General features: G+C 38.9%; 1 protein-coding gene and 1 pseudogene across 4 annotated transcripts in view; one reads left to right on the plus strand and one right to left on the minus strand.

Annotated features, from left to right (window-relative positions):
- The window catches only part of LOC143691779 (tubulin alpha-1C chain), a 100,289-nt gene that overhangs the window by 77,768 nt on the left and 6,347 nt on the right, over positions 1–16,174 (plus strand). Inside the window, exon 1 of one of the 4 annotated variants that reach the window (XM_077170797.1) lies at positions 15,932–16,066. The exons of the other annotated variants lie outside the window; for them this stretch is intronic. Coding sequence (XP_077026912.1) covers positions 16,064–16,066 — 3 coding nt within the window. The 5' untranslated portion in view covers positions 15,932–16,063. Of the gene's footprint in view, positions 1–15,931; positions 16,067–16,174 lie in introns of those variants that run through there. 4 annotated transcript variants of the gene reach the window in all.
- On the minus strand, positions 4,308–5,057 carry LOC143691780 (B-cell lymphoma/leukemia 10 pseudogene; annotated as a pseudogene).

Raw genomic sequence — 16,174 nt, forward strand, 5'->3', positions numbered from 1 at the left:
CTCTAGAGGTAAGAATGATTCTCTTGCTTGCTAAGTAAGTAACCACTTCTTTACAAGATGGGTGGACTTCAGGTTGTTAGGCTTCCAGACCAATGTGCTTGGGGTAGTTGTAAGGGCCCTGATAAGAGGCCATGAACCCTATCCCCACCCCCATGAACCCTATCCCCACCCCCACCCCACACCCCAGATCCCACTGTGCAAAACAGTATCAAAAAAACAGGTTTCAAAGCTTGTTAGGTGACCTAAATTCCAGGTTAATTTTATTTCCTCTGAAACAACTTTAGTTTAATATCAGTTATTTCAGGCAGTGTAAAGGGGGAAAGCAGCCTAATTTAAAATTTGTTTCTTTGTTTTAAATACAAAGAATTCCTTCCATCTCTTTTTCTTTTCCCACAGCCTGTGAACTGATCTCCCTCCCTTGGCTTCAGTACAAATAAATGGAGCTGCTGAGGGGCAGAGTAAGCATGTTGATTTTTGTAGTTAGAGGCTGTTCCATTTACAAGGACACTGGGGACCACAGCACACTAAAACACAGAACTATGTAATTTAAAATGAGGAAATCTTGTTCTATCAGAAACATGCAAAGACTTTTCATGACTTATATTTCTGAGTCTGTTGGAATGAAATATACTGGAGGGTTGAGGGGGAAAAAAACACAAGAACTAGGGGATCAAAATAGCAAAGTGCTATAAAAATAGAGGCCTGTTGGTCCAGACCCACATCTGTAAGAACTATGTACCAGCTTTCTCCCTTCACTGGGTTTCAGTACTGAGGGGTTTGGGAACTATTTCAGGTTTGGATAAATTTGGGAAAAAAACATGTAAAATTGTAGATGTAAAAGTAGTTCCATATTAATGTTTACAGAGAGAAGATAGGATCCAGAAATGAGGGCCTCAGAGCCAATATCCTGAAGGAAGTGGGGAATAGGGTGGGGGTGGGAGGGCAGGGAGGAAGGCAGGACTGAAAGAAGCATGAGCCTCATGTGTGACTTTATTAGAGGAGCTACTTAATCCCCTGAGCAGTAATTTTCCCTTCTATAAAATGAAGGTAAAAGACTCCATAGTTTCTGTCCCACAGGGTTACTGTAAAAAATAAGTTAAAGGATTTAAATGCCCAGTCCAGAGGTGAAAGCCCAACATGGTGATACTGGTGCTAATAGTGGAGGTGCTGGGGGTGAGGGCAGTGGGGCAGAAAAGAAGTTGGGGGCTTTTAGGACCCAAGAGATGAAAGGGCTAGAAAAGAACCACAAGTGAACTGATAGAGATTGTGTGTGGAGGGGTGGGGGGGTTGCTGGGAAATGACCACTGGCCAGAGGGCTGAATTCAGAGAAGCCAGGCTGGACTTTTGGGCTTTGGTTGACTGGGAGAAGAGGGTTCAACCTGAAGCCAGGGAATGAACCAGCCTCGGAGACAATAAAGTCCTTTTTATGCAAGAATCAAAAGAACGAAAAGAAATGCCCTGATTTAGGACTTTTGTGGAGTAAGCCACTAGTGTACTGCTGAATGTTGAAGTCGGTGGAGATTGTCCCTAATTTTTTCACCAGTTTCCATGATGTAAATATGCTCCTGATTTCAAGCTATTAATGTGATGCTACCAGCTCACAAAAGTCCTGTAAATATAACATTGGCTCTAGCAGATGCTAGCACACCAGTGAATAGAGGGACTAGCACAAAAAAATCCTAAGAGGCTTCAGATTAGAGGAGAAGCCCATTGACAAACTGGGAAGAAACGAGAGAAACTGAAAGAGTCCAAATGCTTTCAGCCAAATTTGAGTAACATGGAATCATTTGACTTCCGAGTTTTCTAATTGGCTATAATTTATGCACTGAAATTGTCTTGAAGTGGTTGATAATTGTATTGAAGTATTGTTGTCCTAATTACATAGGAAAAAAAAATCAATACTTAGTGAACTTAAAAATGACTGGCGCTGTGTCCTAGAAGGGGCAGATAGAGAAATAGCCAGAAAATTGAAAGAGAGGAAACTACCCTGAGATTCACAGTCAATAAGTGAGTCCTTTGTTGCCTGGTCTGGTGGCAAGAAGCTATAGTAACAGGAAAAAAAAACCCTCAGAGGCCTCCCACTTTGGGCCTCCTAAGTACTTTTTAGTTATATGAATAAATAAAATTATTAACTAAACATTTTTATAAACAGAAAAGATTTCCAGACTCCAAAATATTGTCCACTTATTGGAAAAATAAGAATGTGGGTAGTTCTTTTTAATTTTCTGCAAGAGAATTTTACCTGAGTATGCTAATGAGACAGGGAAGGGAGGACTAGAGAATAGCTGAAGATTACAGGGAAGACAGGAAAAAACTTGGGATAAGAAGGCCTGGCTGTGGTGATGCAATGACACAAGCTACTCAGCTGTTTCAGTTGGTCACAGTGAGGAAACGATTCAGAAGCACTGTAAATTTTTAGGATATTTAAAGCAGATCAGAACCAACCAGATGACATGTAAGTGAAAAGAAAATGTGAAATCTCAGAGATGAAAGGCAGACTTCTCTGGTAATCTCCCCAAACGTAGCTAACTTTTCACATACAAAGCCCTGATGAAAGGGATGTGGTCCAAAACACTGTTTAACTCAGGGAGAAGGAAGGCTTTGAAAAGAATTTGCAAGAAAGTTACAAAGGTTGCAAATATTTTGGGGATAAAAAGGAGCAGTAAGTAAATGTTAAAGGATCTAAGGATTATTTTTCCTAGAAACGAAAATAATATATTATTTAGAAGATAATGTCTTACTATTTTGTATTTACAAGGGGTAGAAAGACAAAGCAGATAGCCTTGAAATACACAGATTTTAAAAATGTGTGTTATAGAGGGTGGTTGAGCTTAATTGCAAGAGTCCTAACTGTCTTCTTGAGATTTTGAAGCAGGACAAATTCTCGTTTTTCTTGTTAGATTAGTTGTAGCCTTGCCTAAAGGCAACAGATTCAATAAATGATTTCTCACAACTTTCTTTCCCTAAGAACCAGGGCCAGGAACTGGCTGAGGAAGGGCAGAGGGATAAAAGAGGAACTTGGCCTTTGGGCATTTGTTCTGGGGTCTGCCGCTTTTGATTTAAGGTAAATTATCTCAAGTTTCAGGAGTTAGTTCTCTCACAGTTCCATCATGAATACCTTTGTTAAAAACTTCTTTTTGACTACTTCCCCAAGGTGCTATTGGAGTGAAAGATATTTTTTTTATTAAAAAAAATTTTTTTAAACATGACAACATACAAACATGAACATTCTTTTTTTTTTTAACTTTTTATTGGCAAATTTTATTTCATTTTCATTGACAAATTTCTATGTCAGCTTTTTGCAATTATAAAGAGAAATATATATGCGACTATTATTAGGAAACAAAATTATAATTTAAATGAAAAGGAAAGCGTAAGATTTATACATTCATAAAATTAGTTAAATTCTGTTATATAACAAGAAAGACAAATTCAAAGTAATGGCCTGCTTGTTCCAAACAGTATTAAAAACAGAACGGTCATCCAAAAAAACACTCAGTTTGTTCTAGTTATTTCAATTGCATATGGTCCCCAATTAAAAGACAATGAAAAGTAGAGAAAAAATATTTTTAAAAATCTCATCAAATAAGAGGTAGCAAGATTATTTTTTCTTCAGGAATGAAAATGATAAAAGCTAAGATTTTGAAAATCACAAGAAAGTAGTATGATTTAGTGAAGTTAATAAGAAATACATTTTGGCAAACTGAGACCTTAGGTAGACTCGACTCCACCAGGTAGGTGTTCTTCCAGCGTAAGAAGGGAACTCTGTGAGTGCCTGTAAATCTTATGAAGTGGGAAACGTATTCTTTTCTGTATATAGACAGTTTTCCAGTCAGTGACTGGTTACTGGTTTTCTTACTGAAGAGGAACAACAGCTTAATTCTGAAACCTGACTGCTCGGTGGTTGGAAAGGACTGTTAGGCCCTGAACATTTCTAGCACAAATGCACTGAGAGGAAATATTATTTCAGCCTAAGAATTTATACTCAAATAGAGAAATGTTCCCTATTAAAATTAGTCTTAAAACATAAAAAATTTAAAATATACACTGAAAACACTAAAATGAAAACACCAAAAACAAAAAGTAGAAAATATTGAAAAGTATGTGATCAATATGATTTACATTTAGCTATTTAAGTGTGCTTCTTTAATTCTACAAAATTCTATTTACAAAGTATGCTAATATGTTTTAAAATACATGTGTCAAATGTTAAGAAGTCATTACAGAGATTTTATGAAAAGATTCATATCCTGTAAAACATTTTTTGCTGTTATTTAAAACAAAGAATTAAAAAGCAAAATAAACTGTTACTGTTGCAAAACAGCATGTGATCTTAAGGGAAGAAATATCTCACTAGAGTTTCCACAAGTTCCTTCTTCTAATTGCAGCTCTGGTGGCAAAGGAGGAGCCCCAGGGTCCCCAGGTCTAGGAAGTGTAGTTGACGAAAAGATGGTATTTTCAGTTCTGCCTACTTCCAGAACAGGTAAATTCAGAGATGAATCAGTAGAAAAAAAGGGGGCCGTGCTGGATTCTCCTTCTGGATGGTACATGACAGTCTGATGCTCTGAGTTTTTCAGAGAAATTACTCCTGTTTGAATTTGATCTAGAGAGGTTGCTTGTGGCTCCATCTGGAAAAGGATCACAGCTGCTACATTTCAGTCCTTTCAGATGTTCTAGTTTTATATTTCTAAGTTTAAGTACTTCATCTGTAATCTTCTGAATCAGAAAGTTCTGTGTTTTTTCTCGCTGAATAGACTCAACCAGTGTATCTAGTCCTTTGGGGTTTTCTTGTAAATAGTCTGACAACTTTCCAGCCCTTTTTCTGCTTGAGGTTCAGCAAGAAATTTCTTCAGTGTCTTCTCTACTGAGTATTTTTTTTGCACGCAGATGATCAAAATGTCTCTCAGCTATAATTTTTTCACACAGGTACACACGCAAATTTTCTAAAGCGTCCTTCTTCCCTTCAGTCAGGTCCTCCTCGGTGAGGGACAGCACGGTGGGCTTCATGGCAGAGGCAGGAGACAGCTCTTCTTCCGGGTCCAGGAGCTTGGCCTCGCCACCCCTCCCAGACCTGGGGGCTTCGATAACCTCGAGAAGAGGGGGAAAGGAGAGGTGGAGCGGGTCTCGAAGAAGAAAACCGCCCCTAGGAAAACAGTGACTCTGGGGTCGCCCTCTGTGGGCGACAGCGCCTCAGACCGTACACGTCGCGACGCGGAGATCAAACGAACATTCTTACCATATGACCATTCCATTCTTGGTATATAATCGATAACTCTCAATATAATCACATAGTTGGATATTCATCACCATGATCATTTCTTAGAACATTTGCATCAATTCAGAAAAAGAAATAAAAAGAAAAAAGAAAAAAACTCATACACACCATGCCCCTTACCCCTCCCTCTCATTGACTGCTAGTATTTCCATCTACCCAATATACTACAGCCTTTGTTTCCCCTATTTTTTTCTACACCCCTTACTGCTCCCTTTCATTGATCACTAGCATTTCACTCTACTAAAATTTCCCCCTATTATTTATTTATTTTTGGAGTAAAAAATATTTTGTTATAAATTGCCTGGTGAGCACAAAATATCCTATACTATTATTATTTTTAACGTCATTTGTCACTGAACATGTTTCTTTGAAAATGTTTCAATATCACTAGTATCTCAACAGAGAAAACTGGAGTTAGATGGAAAATAAACAAAAGATTAGCTTCAAGCTTGATTTTATTTGAATTCTTTTTTCTTTACTTAATGTTTTCTAGACATGCTATTATGATAGCAGTCCAAACTCAGAGTTCACCTGAGCCAGAGTAGGTGTGCAATATCTCTTTCCCTAAAGCATAAGTCTCCAGCAGTTGTCCCATCTGTCTATATTTATTGAATACACCGGTGATTCCTAGAAGACCCTGACTAAATGAAGTATGTTCTAACTTTGCTGATTTCTGTATGCCTCACATGTGTGGCAGAAGCCTTGAGTCACAGCGTGTTAGGGTGGAAGAGGCCTCAGAGATGATTCAGTCCAACCCCCCACCCCATATTGTACACTAGGAACCTGAGACCCAAAGAAGAAAAATACCTGTCCAGAGTTGTATAGCCAGCTAATGGCAGAGCACTGGACTAGGTCTTCTCTCTCTCCCACCCCAACATGGTTTTGGTAAATTATGTAAAATTTCATCTTGAAAGTATGATCAGTCTCTGCCTCTCCTCGCTTAGTACTTTTTAGACCCATAAACCCTATTTACATTATGGTTAAATTTGTAATTGTCTACCCCTTCCCAGGGAGAAAAGAGATTTCCTCCCCCCAGAAAATTCCAACAGGGGGCAGCAAACTTAAATATAGCTCCCAATGCTTAAAATGGCTTTTTAAATGAGAGCATATATCTTCATCTTTAATTGTATCCATCAACTCCATCTCCAACAATAACTACCAGCTATCAGTTTTATTTAGGGCTTTTCTACGTGCCAGGCACAGTGTATGTAACTGTGAATTATTTATTTATCTCATTTAATACTCATAAAAAGTATCCACCTATGAGTTATATATTGCTCCCATTTTATAAAGGAAAAAACTAGAGAATACTTGAAATTTGCCCAAGGAGCCCATGGATAGTAAACAAACAAACAAAAAAGCAGAATCCAAACTCAGGTCTTTAGAACTGCAAAGCCTCAAATATCTTGTGGTCCCTCAGGGACTGTCTGCTTGAATATAAGGTGGTAGGGAGTACGAAGAGGAAAAATAAAGACACTTTGTTAATGAATCATACCAAAATATAAAATATAAATAAAATCCCTCCATTATTTTTAAAAATTGCTGCACTGGACTGTTCTTATCACAGTCAGTGGGGGACCTCTACATAGCTAAATCCAATAGTCAAATTTCAGTCCTCATCTTGACCTACCAGTGCCTTTGATGCTGCTGATCACTCCTTCACTTGGTTTTCAGCTCATACTCTTGGCTTTCCTCCTAACTCACTGGCTTTTCCTTCTCAGTATCCTTTTCTGGTTCTGCCTCTTCTCTTAGAGGTCAGTTCCTGGTTCATTTCTTCTCTGTAGCTATACTCATTTCTTCGGTGATCTCACCCAGTGTCATGACTTTTAGGATGAGATTTAAATGTGTTATCCCTAGCCCAGACGGCTTTCCCTTGAAATGCAAACTTGCATAGCCAACCCTATCGAAGACATCTCCACCTTCACATGGAAGCAGGTACCTCAACTTAGTATGGCTAAAAACAAACCCCTGATAATGTTACCAGACAAAGGCCATGGATTATTTTGCCCGACATGTTCAATAACCAATTCTTGAGACACCAGGGTTTCAAAGAGAGAATTTGTTATCTAGGCACGTAGTAGAAGAGCAGATGGCCTAGTGGCCCAAAATCTGTTTCCTTGAACTGCAATAATTCAGGTAGTTTTATTAGAGAAACGATGGGCACAGTGGCCCCAGATGATGTAATTAGAGGTGATTTAATTATTGAGTATATGCAGATTGATTACATGCTTAGTCACAGAATGTGTGCAAGAAAATGGCAGAATGAAGTAAAGGTGACTTGTAGGTTAAAGTTTGATAAGTTAACTTTATATTTGGGGTGGGTTAGTTCTGGGCTGACCCAATTAATTAATAAATATTAGGGGCTGTCTTTAGCGAATACAAGACTCCAAAATTGAAAAACTGGATAACTGGGTACAAATGAAGTTTAGTCACAAGGTTTTTACAATCACAGAGGTAGTTGAAGGTAAGGGCTATACAATCATCATCAGAGATCAAGGCAGCTGGATTATAATTTAGAGATTTCAGGAATTTCCCTCTGTCTACTCCAATATACCAGAAAGCAAAAAGGAATATGATCAAAATCATTCCTTAAATCCTAATTTCTCAGTTAAATCCCTCCCTCTCATTTGATAATTATCTCTCAATCTTGGGGGATATCTGGGCGATACTCTCTAACTGCTTCAAGGCTGAAAGAGGGGTTAGTTATTAAGGGCCAAAGGGATGAAACAATGAAACTGGTTATTCTTGGAGAGTCCAGTATCTCTGGGTCTTAGAGCTTCTCTGGTACTGGAACAATCTGGAGGTTTCAAGTCTCTGAAAAATAATAAGTAAAATTTTATAGAGTACAGGATATCTTTCAAGTTTCCAGGAACACTGTTGGTTGGGGTTTGCCATATTGTGGCAGTTTGTAATATCTGGTTGAAGCTTGCATAAGAGTAACCTCCAGAATGACCTTTCAGCTCTATTTGAAATCTCTTAGCCATTGAAACTGTATTTGTTCAGTTCATCCATGATGCCAGGGCCATGCTTATCCTTAAAATTTATGTCTCATGATGCCAAGGCCAGTGTCCTGTGGTGCCAGGGCCAGTTATATTTCATGCTTCCAGTACCAGGCTTACACCCTTGGAAATTATGTCCACTTAGGGGGGAAGCTCAGAGTTTGGCTTAGAAAAAGACCACATTTGAGCAACAGCAGAGATTCTCTGGAGATGGCTCTTAGGCACTAATCCTAAGTAGGTACAGTTTACTTTTACAGAAATAAGTTTCATAAGAGCAAGCCTTAAAATTGAGACCTTGGCTTATTAAATTGGAAGTCCCTCTTGCTTAAGAAAATGTCAGGAATTCCCCAGATGGGGAAGCTTAATAGCTGTATTTTTCCCAGTCCCTCAAGGGACTTTGCAAACACATTTCATTTTCTGCCCAAAATATTCTGAAGTGCATTATTGCATAACATTAACTTGTCCAGAACATTAAGATTTTGTTCCTTATTCCAGGAAATAATCATATTAAAAGCTGAATTAGATTCTTTTAAATGTCTAGACAGATTAAATTAGATAGTGTAGATTTTGGACAAAATAAACATTTTTCTTTTTATCTCACACAAAAGCTAAAGCTTTAAAATACAGACATATTATTCTTTACCTTATATATAAATTTAGTTTTAACCAGATCAGCTTCATCACATCATTAATCAGAGTCTGATCATTTTCAGTTTTTTTGTTTGGTTGTTTTTTAACAGTTGCTGTATGGACTTATGCTGACTTTCAGGGCTGGAGAACTAAATCTTAGTCTCAGGTGTCACACAGATACTTAAAGTTTCAGGAAACTATTAGGTTATATAAAGAGCAAAGCATTTCAGAATTTAAAGATAGCAGTGAACACTTACAGTCTGAGCTTTAATTTTTATAAGCATTTTTAAATGAAGTTGCTTTCCGAAATCAAAACAACATGTTTTATATTAAGAAACCATAGCAGATGATGATTGTATAATGATATAGCTTTCACAATGTGACTGTGTGATTGTGAAAACCTGTGTCTGATGCTCCTTTTATCTACCTTGTCAACAGATGAGAGGAATATATGGAATAAAAATAAATAATAGGGGGAACAAATGTTAAAATGAATTTAGTTTGAAATGCTAGTGATCAATGAAAGGGATCAGTAAGGGGTAGGGCCTGTAAAATTTTTTTTTTTTCTGTTTGTTATATTTTTCTGTTGTCTTTTTATTTCTTTTTCTGAATTGATGCTAATGTTCTGGGAAATGATCATGATGATGAATATGCAACTATGATGATATTGTCAATTGCTGAGTATATGTGTTGGGAATGTTTGTGTTTCTTGTAATTTTTTTTAATTAATAAAAAATTAAAAAAAAAAAAAAGAAACCATAACAGAGGTTTTGTTCTGCTTCACTTTTACCAGAATTATGTTAATTAACGGATAAAATACAATAGATGTATTTGTCTTGCCTTTCTTGTAAAGTTTTTCATTGTTACAGATGGAACTCTGACCTATAGCTGACCACATATACTTTGAGAAGTATTAGAGCAAAGCAGTGCAAGTGACAATTTGGCTGTTGCTATGTTCTGTAGCCTTTTTTTTCTTTTTATCTGTAGCCTTTTAAGAATAGCTAAAACCATGACTCACAACACGGTACCATTGCTTATCATACTGATTAGTATCAGATATAACATGTACAGTGAGAACATTTTCAAATTTTTATGAATTTTATTCAGTCTCTACATATATGAATTATATTTTACCTATACAATTTTAACCAGCGACAGGATAGAAAATCTTTTAACCACTGTAATTCTTCTCCAACACCTCCTATGCAATAGGTTAAACTATTTCAGCACCTTACTTACACAATGTGAAAGAACAAATTATTTGTAATAGTTTTTCCCTTGATACTTAGGAGATTTGTCTTCTGAAATAAATATCCTTGACCTTGTCATCCTTAAGAAGGATATTATTCTGATGTAAGATCTTTGTTTTGTAGATAGAGTACTCAGATGATGTTCTAGTTTGCTAGCTGCTAGAATGCAACACACCAGAGACAGATTGGCTTTTAATAAAAGGGGATTTATTTTGTGAGTTCTTCAGAGGAAAGGCAGCTAACTTTCCACTGAGGTTCTTTCTTATGTGGGAAGGCACAGGATGGTCTCTGCTGGCCTTCTCTCCAGGCCCCTGGGTTCCAACAACTTTCCCCGGGGTGACTTCTTTCTGCATCGCCAAAGGCCTGGGCTGAGCTGCCAGTGCCGAGATGAGAAATGCAGAGCTGCTCAGGCTGTGCTATGTTGAGTCTCTCATTTAAGCACCAGCCAATTAAGTCAAACGTCCTTCATTGCAGCAGGCCCGCCTCCTAGCTGACTGCAGATGTAAATCAGCAACAGGTGAGGGTCACGTACCATTGGCTCATGTCCACAGCAACAAAACTAGGTATGCTTACCTGGCCAAGTAGACAACTGAATCTAACTACCACAGATGATGAAGAAAAACTTTTAAAAAAACTTTACATTTAAGAGCAGATTAACAATCCACGTTATTAAAACAGAGATAAAACTAAACTTTGGTTTTGTATGAATACCTGGCTTGACACAAAGCCTTCTTTTTTTTTTTTTAATATATGATAATAAATTCACAAAGTTTTTGGCTCTGCATACTTCCTTCTAATAACAGTATTCTTGAAGGAAAGAAGAAACAGAGATACTACAAAATAATGGAAGAAGGAAGAAATTTATGCTTGGGTTTAGAACCCACCCCAGCTTCTATATACTTTATACACAGAACACACAAATAATTAATTACTTTACAATATGCTTAAAATCTCTCAGTCCAATTCAGCACTACTTTCAAAAGTCAGAAAATCTCTAAGTTTGAAACATAATCAGCTTTTTAATATCTAAAGGATTTATATCCAGAAAAAAACTCAAATTTTTCTCCACATTATTCCCAACTGCCTAATAAAAACAGGAATGTGTTCGTTCACAAAATCAAATTATGGTTTCTAAAAAACTAGTTCAGAGCTCTATTCATTTAAATACTACTCTCTTAGTTAGAGGTCTAAGTGTCATCTCTTCTATGAGGTCTTCTTAGGTCATTCTTTACCTGTCTGCTTTAAAAATTTCTCCAAAAAATTTTATTCCTTCTTTATTATTGTCTTACACTATGTCCTTGTACAAGTATATTCTAATTTCCAAACTTGCCCCATTCACAGTGTTTTATATCCATTGATGGCACATCCATCTCTCATGCACTCAGGCTAAAAACCGTTGAGTAATCCTTGACTTCTTTTTTCCTCACAACCCATATGTAATGTAAACCTTTGGGAAATTGTTTTGGCCCTATCTTCAGAATGTAGCCAACTCCAACCATTTTCACCATCTCCTCTGCCACCATGCCAGTCTGAATCCTTACATCTCTCTCAAATGGATTACTGCAGTCAACATCATCTTTAGGTATCTCCCTGCTTCTCCCTTTGTGCTTCTAAAGATTTATCCTCAACACAAGTATCAGAATGATCTTTTAAAAAATATATTTGTATTGAGATATCTTCATGCACCATTAAGCCCATTCAAAGTATACCATCAATGGCTCACAATACAGAATGATCTTTTTTTAAAAACTTTTTTTATTGTATAGCATATAGACAAAGCAAAGAAGAAAAAAGCAATAGTTTTCAGAGCACTCTTCAACAAGTTACAGGGTAGATCCCAGAGTTCGTCATGGGCTACCATACCATCATCTCCGATTTTTCCTTTTAGCTGCTCCAGAATATAGGAGGCTAGCAGGAATAAATATTTTTTATCATCACAATCGACTTTTTCTTTTTTTGTGAAAAATAACATAAATACAGAAAAGCAATAAATTCGAAAGCACAGCACAACAATTAATTGTAGAACAGATTTCAGAGTTTGGTATGGATTATAATTTCACAATTTTAGGGTTTTACTTCTAGCTGCTCTAAGATTCCAGAGACTAAAAGAAATACCAATTTAATGATTCAGCAATCATATACATTTGTTAAACCCTACCTTCTCTGTATAACTCCACCATCATCTTTGATCTTTCTACACCACTCTTTAAGGATCTTTAGGCTATAGCCATTCTAACTTTTTCATGTTGGAAGGGTCTGTCACTAATATGGGGTAGAGAGATGGAACTATCTGATGTTCGGGAGAGGCTGGGCTAGGTTTCAGAATTTTTCTGGACCAGGGACCCATCTGGAGGTTGTAGGTATCTGGAAAGTTACTCTAGTGCATGGAATCCTTGTAGAATCTTATATATTGCCCTAGGTGTTCTTTAGGATTGGCTGGAATGGTCCTGGTTGGGGTTTCACAGGTTATGATAGGTAGCAAGGTCTAACTGAAGCTCATGTAAGAGCAACTTCGAAAGTAGCCTCTCGACTCTATTTGAACTCTCTCTGCCACTGATAATTTATTAGTTACACTTCTTTTTCCCTCTACTAGTCAGGATGGAATTGTTGATCCCATGGTGCCAGGGCTGGATTCATCTTTGGGAGTCATCTCCCACGCTGCCAGGAGACTCTCACCCTTGGAAGTCGTGTCCCATGTAGAGTGGTGGGCAGTGATTTCACTTGCAGAGTTGGGCTTAGAGAGAGTGAGGCCACATCTAAGCAACAAAAAGGTCCTGCAGAAGTAACTCTTAGGCATACCTATAAGTAGGTTAAGTTTCTCTGCTGCCTACATAAGCTTCACAAGAGTGAGCCTCAAGATCAAGGGCCTGGCCTTTTCATTTGGATGTCCCTAAAATTTGACACAGTATCAGGTGATTCCCTGATGGTAAAGTTTAATAGTTCCTTATTGTTTCTTCCATCCCTCAAGGGACTTTGCCACAACTTTTTAATTATCTGCTTAATATACTGTAGGATGTATCCAGGCATTACATTAAGCTATATAGGATTAAAGGCCCTCATTCTTATTCTATGCTCCCTGTGTTTCAGTTGTTCAAATGAGCTATCCAGACAGGTTGGATTAGATTATGTACTACAGAAAATTTAGGTTCCAGACAAAATAAACCTTTCTTCCTTTGGTCTCAAAGGGTAGGTGTGGTTCTAAAATACGTCTTCCTTACCCCCGTGTTCTGAATTACCTTAATCCGATTTATGTGGCTTCATTCTCATCTCTAAATATCAGGTTATACAAAATAATCTTTTAAAAAAGTTAGTCAGATCTTGTCACTTTTCTGTTCTGAACCCTACAATGGCTCCCCATGTCAGAGTAAAAGCCACCAGACTTAAGTGTCTTATAAGGAACTAGAGGATCTGGCTCCACATTTCCTCTCTGACCTCTTCTATTTATCTTTTCCATCCAAACTGGCCTTTTGCTCTTCCTTCCAAGAACATTAGACTGGTTCATGCCTAGGGGCAGGGGCCTTTGCTGGAGTTGCTCAGATAGGACCATTCTTCTCCCAGGGAGCCACTTAGCCAACTCCTTATGACCTTCAAGTTCAAATCTCACCTTCTCATTTAGACCATCTTATTTATATTGCAACTTCCTCCACTCCACACACCCCTTGTTATACATTTTTCAATAGCACTCTTTGCCTTCTAACAAATTATACAGTTTACCCATTTATTATGCTCATGCTTTGTCATCTGTCCCTATCTTGCTCTACATATAAGCTCCATGATGCAGAGATCTGTCAGTTCTGTTCATATGTTATCACCAAGCACCTAGAAACTGCTAAATACATATTTGTGGAATGGTCAAAAATTGAACACTACTAATTAAAACTGAAATATTTAGCAAGAGACTAATTTTGGAATATTCTTGCATATAATAGATGCTCAATAAGCATTTGATGAATGAAGGAACTATGTACTGGTAATTTGAAAAGGAATCTTGGCCCATATTTCCAGTGTATGCGTTGTGCTATGAGTTGGAGTGTATCTTGAGTTCTGTTTATTCTGTATCCAAAACCCATTTTTGCTTTCATTTTGCCTTTTCCAAAGCCCTGTACACTTTTATTCTGTATAACAGTCAGTTTTGTTCCCTGAATGTTTCCATTAGCTCCATGGCTCAGAGATGGTTAAGGAATTCTACTAAGAGCCACCTTAACATGATGAAGTTGCAGAGAAAGAAAAACAACTAAAACAAAGTAAAAGATGCTTCTGAAAAATAAACCTCTGGCTGAATGGCCAGAGGATTTATCTGGCATGAGGCACTAAAAACTAGGGTTTAAGGTCCTTTTATCTACCTTGTCAACAGACAAATAGAAATATGAAATAAAAATAAATAATAGGGGGAACAAATGTTAAAATAAATTTAGTTTGAAATGCTAGTGATCAGTGAAGGCGAGGGGTAAGGGGTGTGGTATGTATAATCTTTTTTTTTGTTATTTCTGTTTTCGTTTTATTTCTTTTTCTGAATTGATGCAAATGTTCTAAGAAATGATGCATATGCAACTAAGGGATGATATTGTGAATTACTGATTATATATGTAGAATGGAATGATCACATATTAATGATTTAGTTTGTTTAATTTTTTTAATTAATAAATAAAATTTTTTTAAAAAGTAGGGTTTAAGGGTAGTTACACAGACTTGGGTTCTAACTTCAGCCCCCCCCCACACACACACACACAGTCCACTGTGATTTTCAACTAGTTTAACTCTTCTGAGCCCGCATCTGTAAAGTGCGATTAACTAACAGGAGTTGTGTTATAGAGGAAATGTGATGATGTAATATGAGAGCCAAAAGTAGTTAAGTCAGTGCAGAGCAGGCAATCAATAAATGGAAATTATTCTTATAATGAACTTAAAAAACTTGTTTTTGTACCTTCTGTGAACAAGTTGTTACTCCCTCTTTTGTTTCCATCTCATTTAAAGAGGAGATAGAAAAACGAGTAAAGAAAAGTAACCAAAAAGGTAAGTGAGCATAAAGCCCTCTCATGGCTAATTAAGACCCTGCAACGGGGAACAAGGCCTTCTTTTTCAGAGATCCCTCAAGGCGAGGGGGGCCAGCGCCGGCGGCGGCCGGGCAGCACCCAGTCTCACCCGGGAGGATCCAGCAGCCTCGCGGTGAGCGCCGGCGCGCAGCCTGGCCTTATACGGAGTTGTGCGGCGGTGCCTAATTGGGAGCCACGCGGAGCGCCCTCCAAGGGGTCCCGAGCCCGCGGGGGCGTGTGAGGGGTCTCCCCTCCCGGGTCTCCGGCCGCGGCTTCCTTTTTTTTGCCTGTACAAGCACCGGGAATCGAACCCCGGTGTACCGCATGGCAGGCAAGAGCTCCGCCGCTGAGCCACGGTGGCCCGCTCCTCCGCCGCTCTCTTTATCCGACTTTTCACCTCTCCTAGCCTTTGCCTACCTGACGCTTCCCACACCCAGTGAGGACCGTGTAGACGCTTCACCTCCTTTCAGTCACCGTCTCCTGCCCCTTCTCTACCCCACCCAACCCATTCTTTTGCAGGATTTCTCCTCCCCTCCTAGTGCTCCTGGCTCCTTCCGAATATTTGGGTTTGAACTTTTAAACCCACCAATCAGCACCGCGCGCCCCTCCCCTCCCCGCGGGCTGTCGGGGGGCCGACCAGCCCAGGGCCGCGTAGCAGGGAGGCGGGACGGCGGGACGGCGGGACGGCGGGGGCCCGGGGCGGAGTCCAGTGCCCGCCCTCGCGACACGTGGCCCAGGAAGGGCTATAAAAGGCCCCTGCGAGCCGGCCGTCCTCTCACTACTTCTCCCCCGGACTCCTTGGTAGTCTCATAGCGGGAGATTCTTGTCGCCATCCTCCCGCCTCTTCAGCGTCGCTTGGCCCTACAAGTCCCTGTCATGGTGAGTGGGGTCCCGGGGCCTCCCAAAGGTGCGGCAGGAGCCTCGCCTGTGCGGACTCTGGGGGAAGAGTGCGTAGGCGGAAGGAGCTACACGTGGGGCCGCGCCCGG

Source organism: Tamandua tetradactyla, chromosome 7 (assembly GCF_023851605.1).
Source record: "Tamandua tetradactyla isolate mTamTet1 chromosome 7, mTamTet1.pri, whole genome shotgun sequence".
NCBI classification, from domain to species: domain Eukaryota; kingdom Metazoa; phylum Chordata; class Mammalia; order Pilosa; family Myrmecophagidae; genus Tamandua; species Tamandua tetradactyla.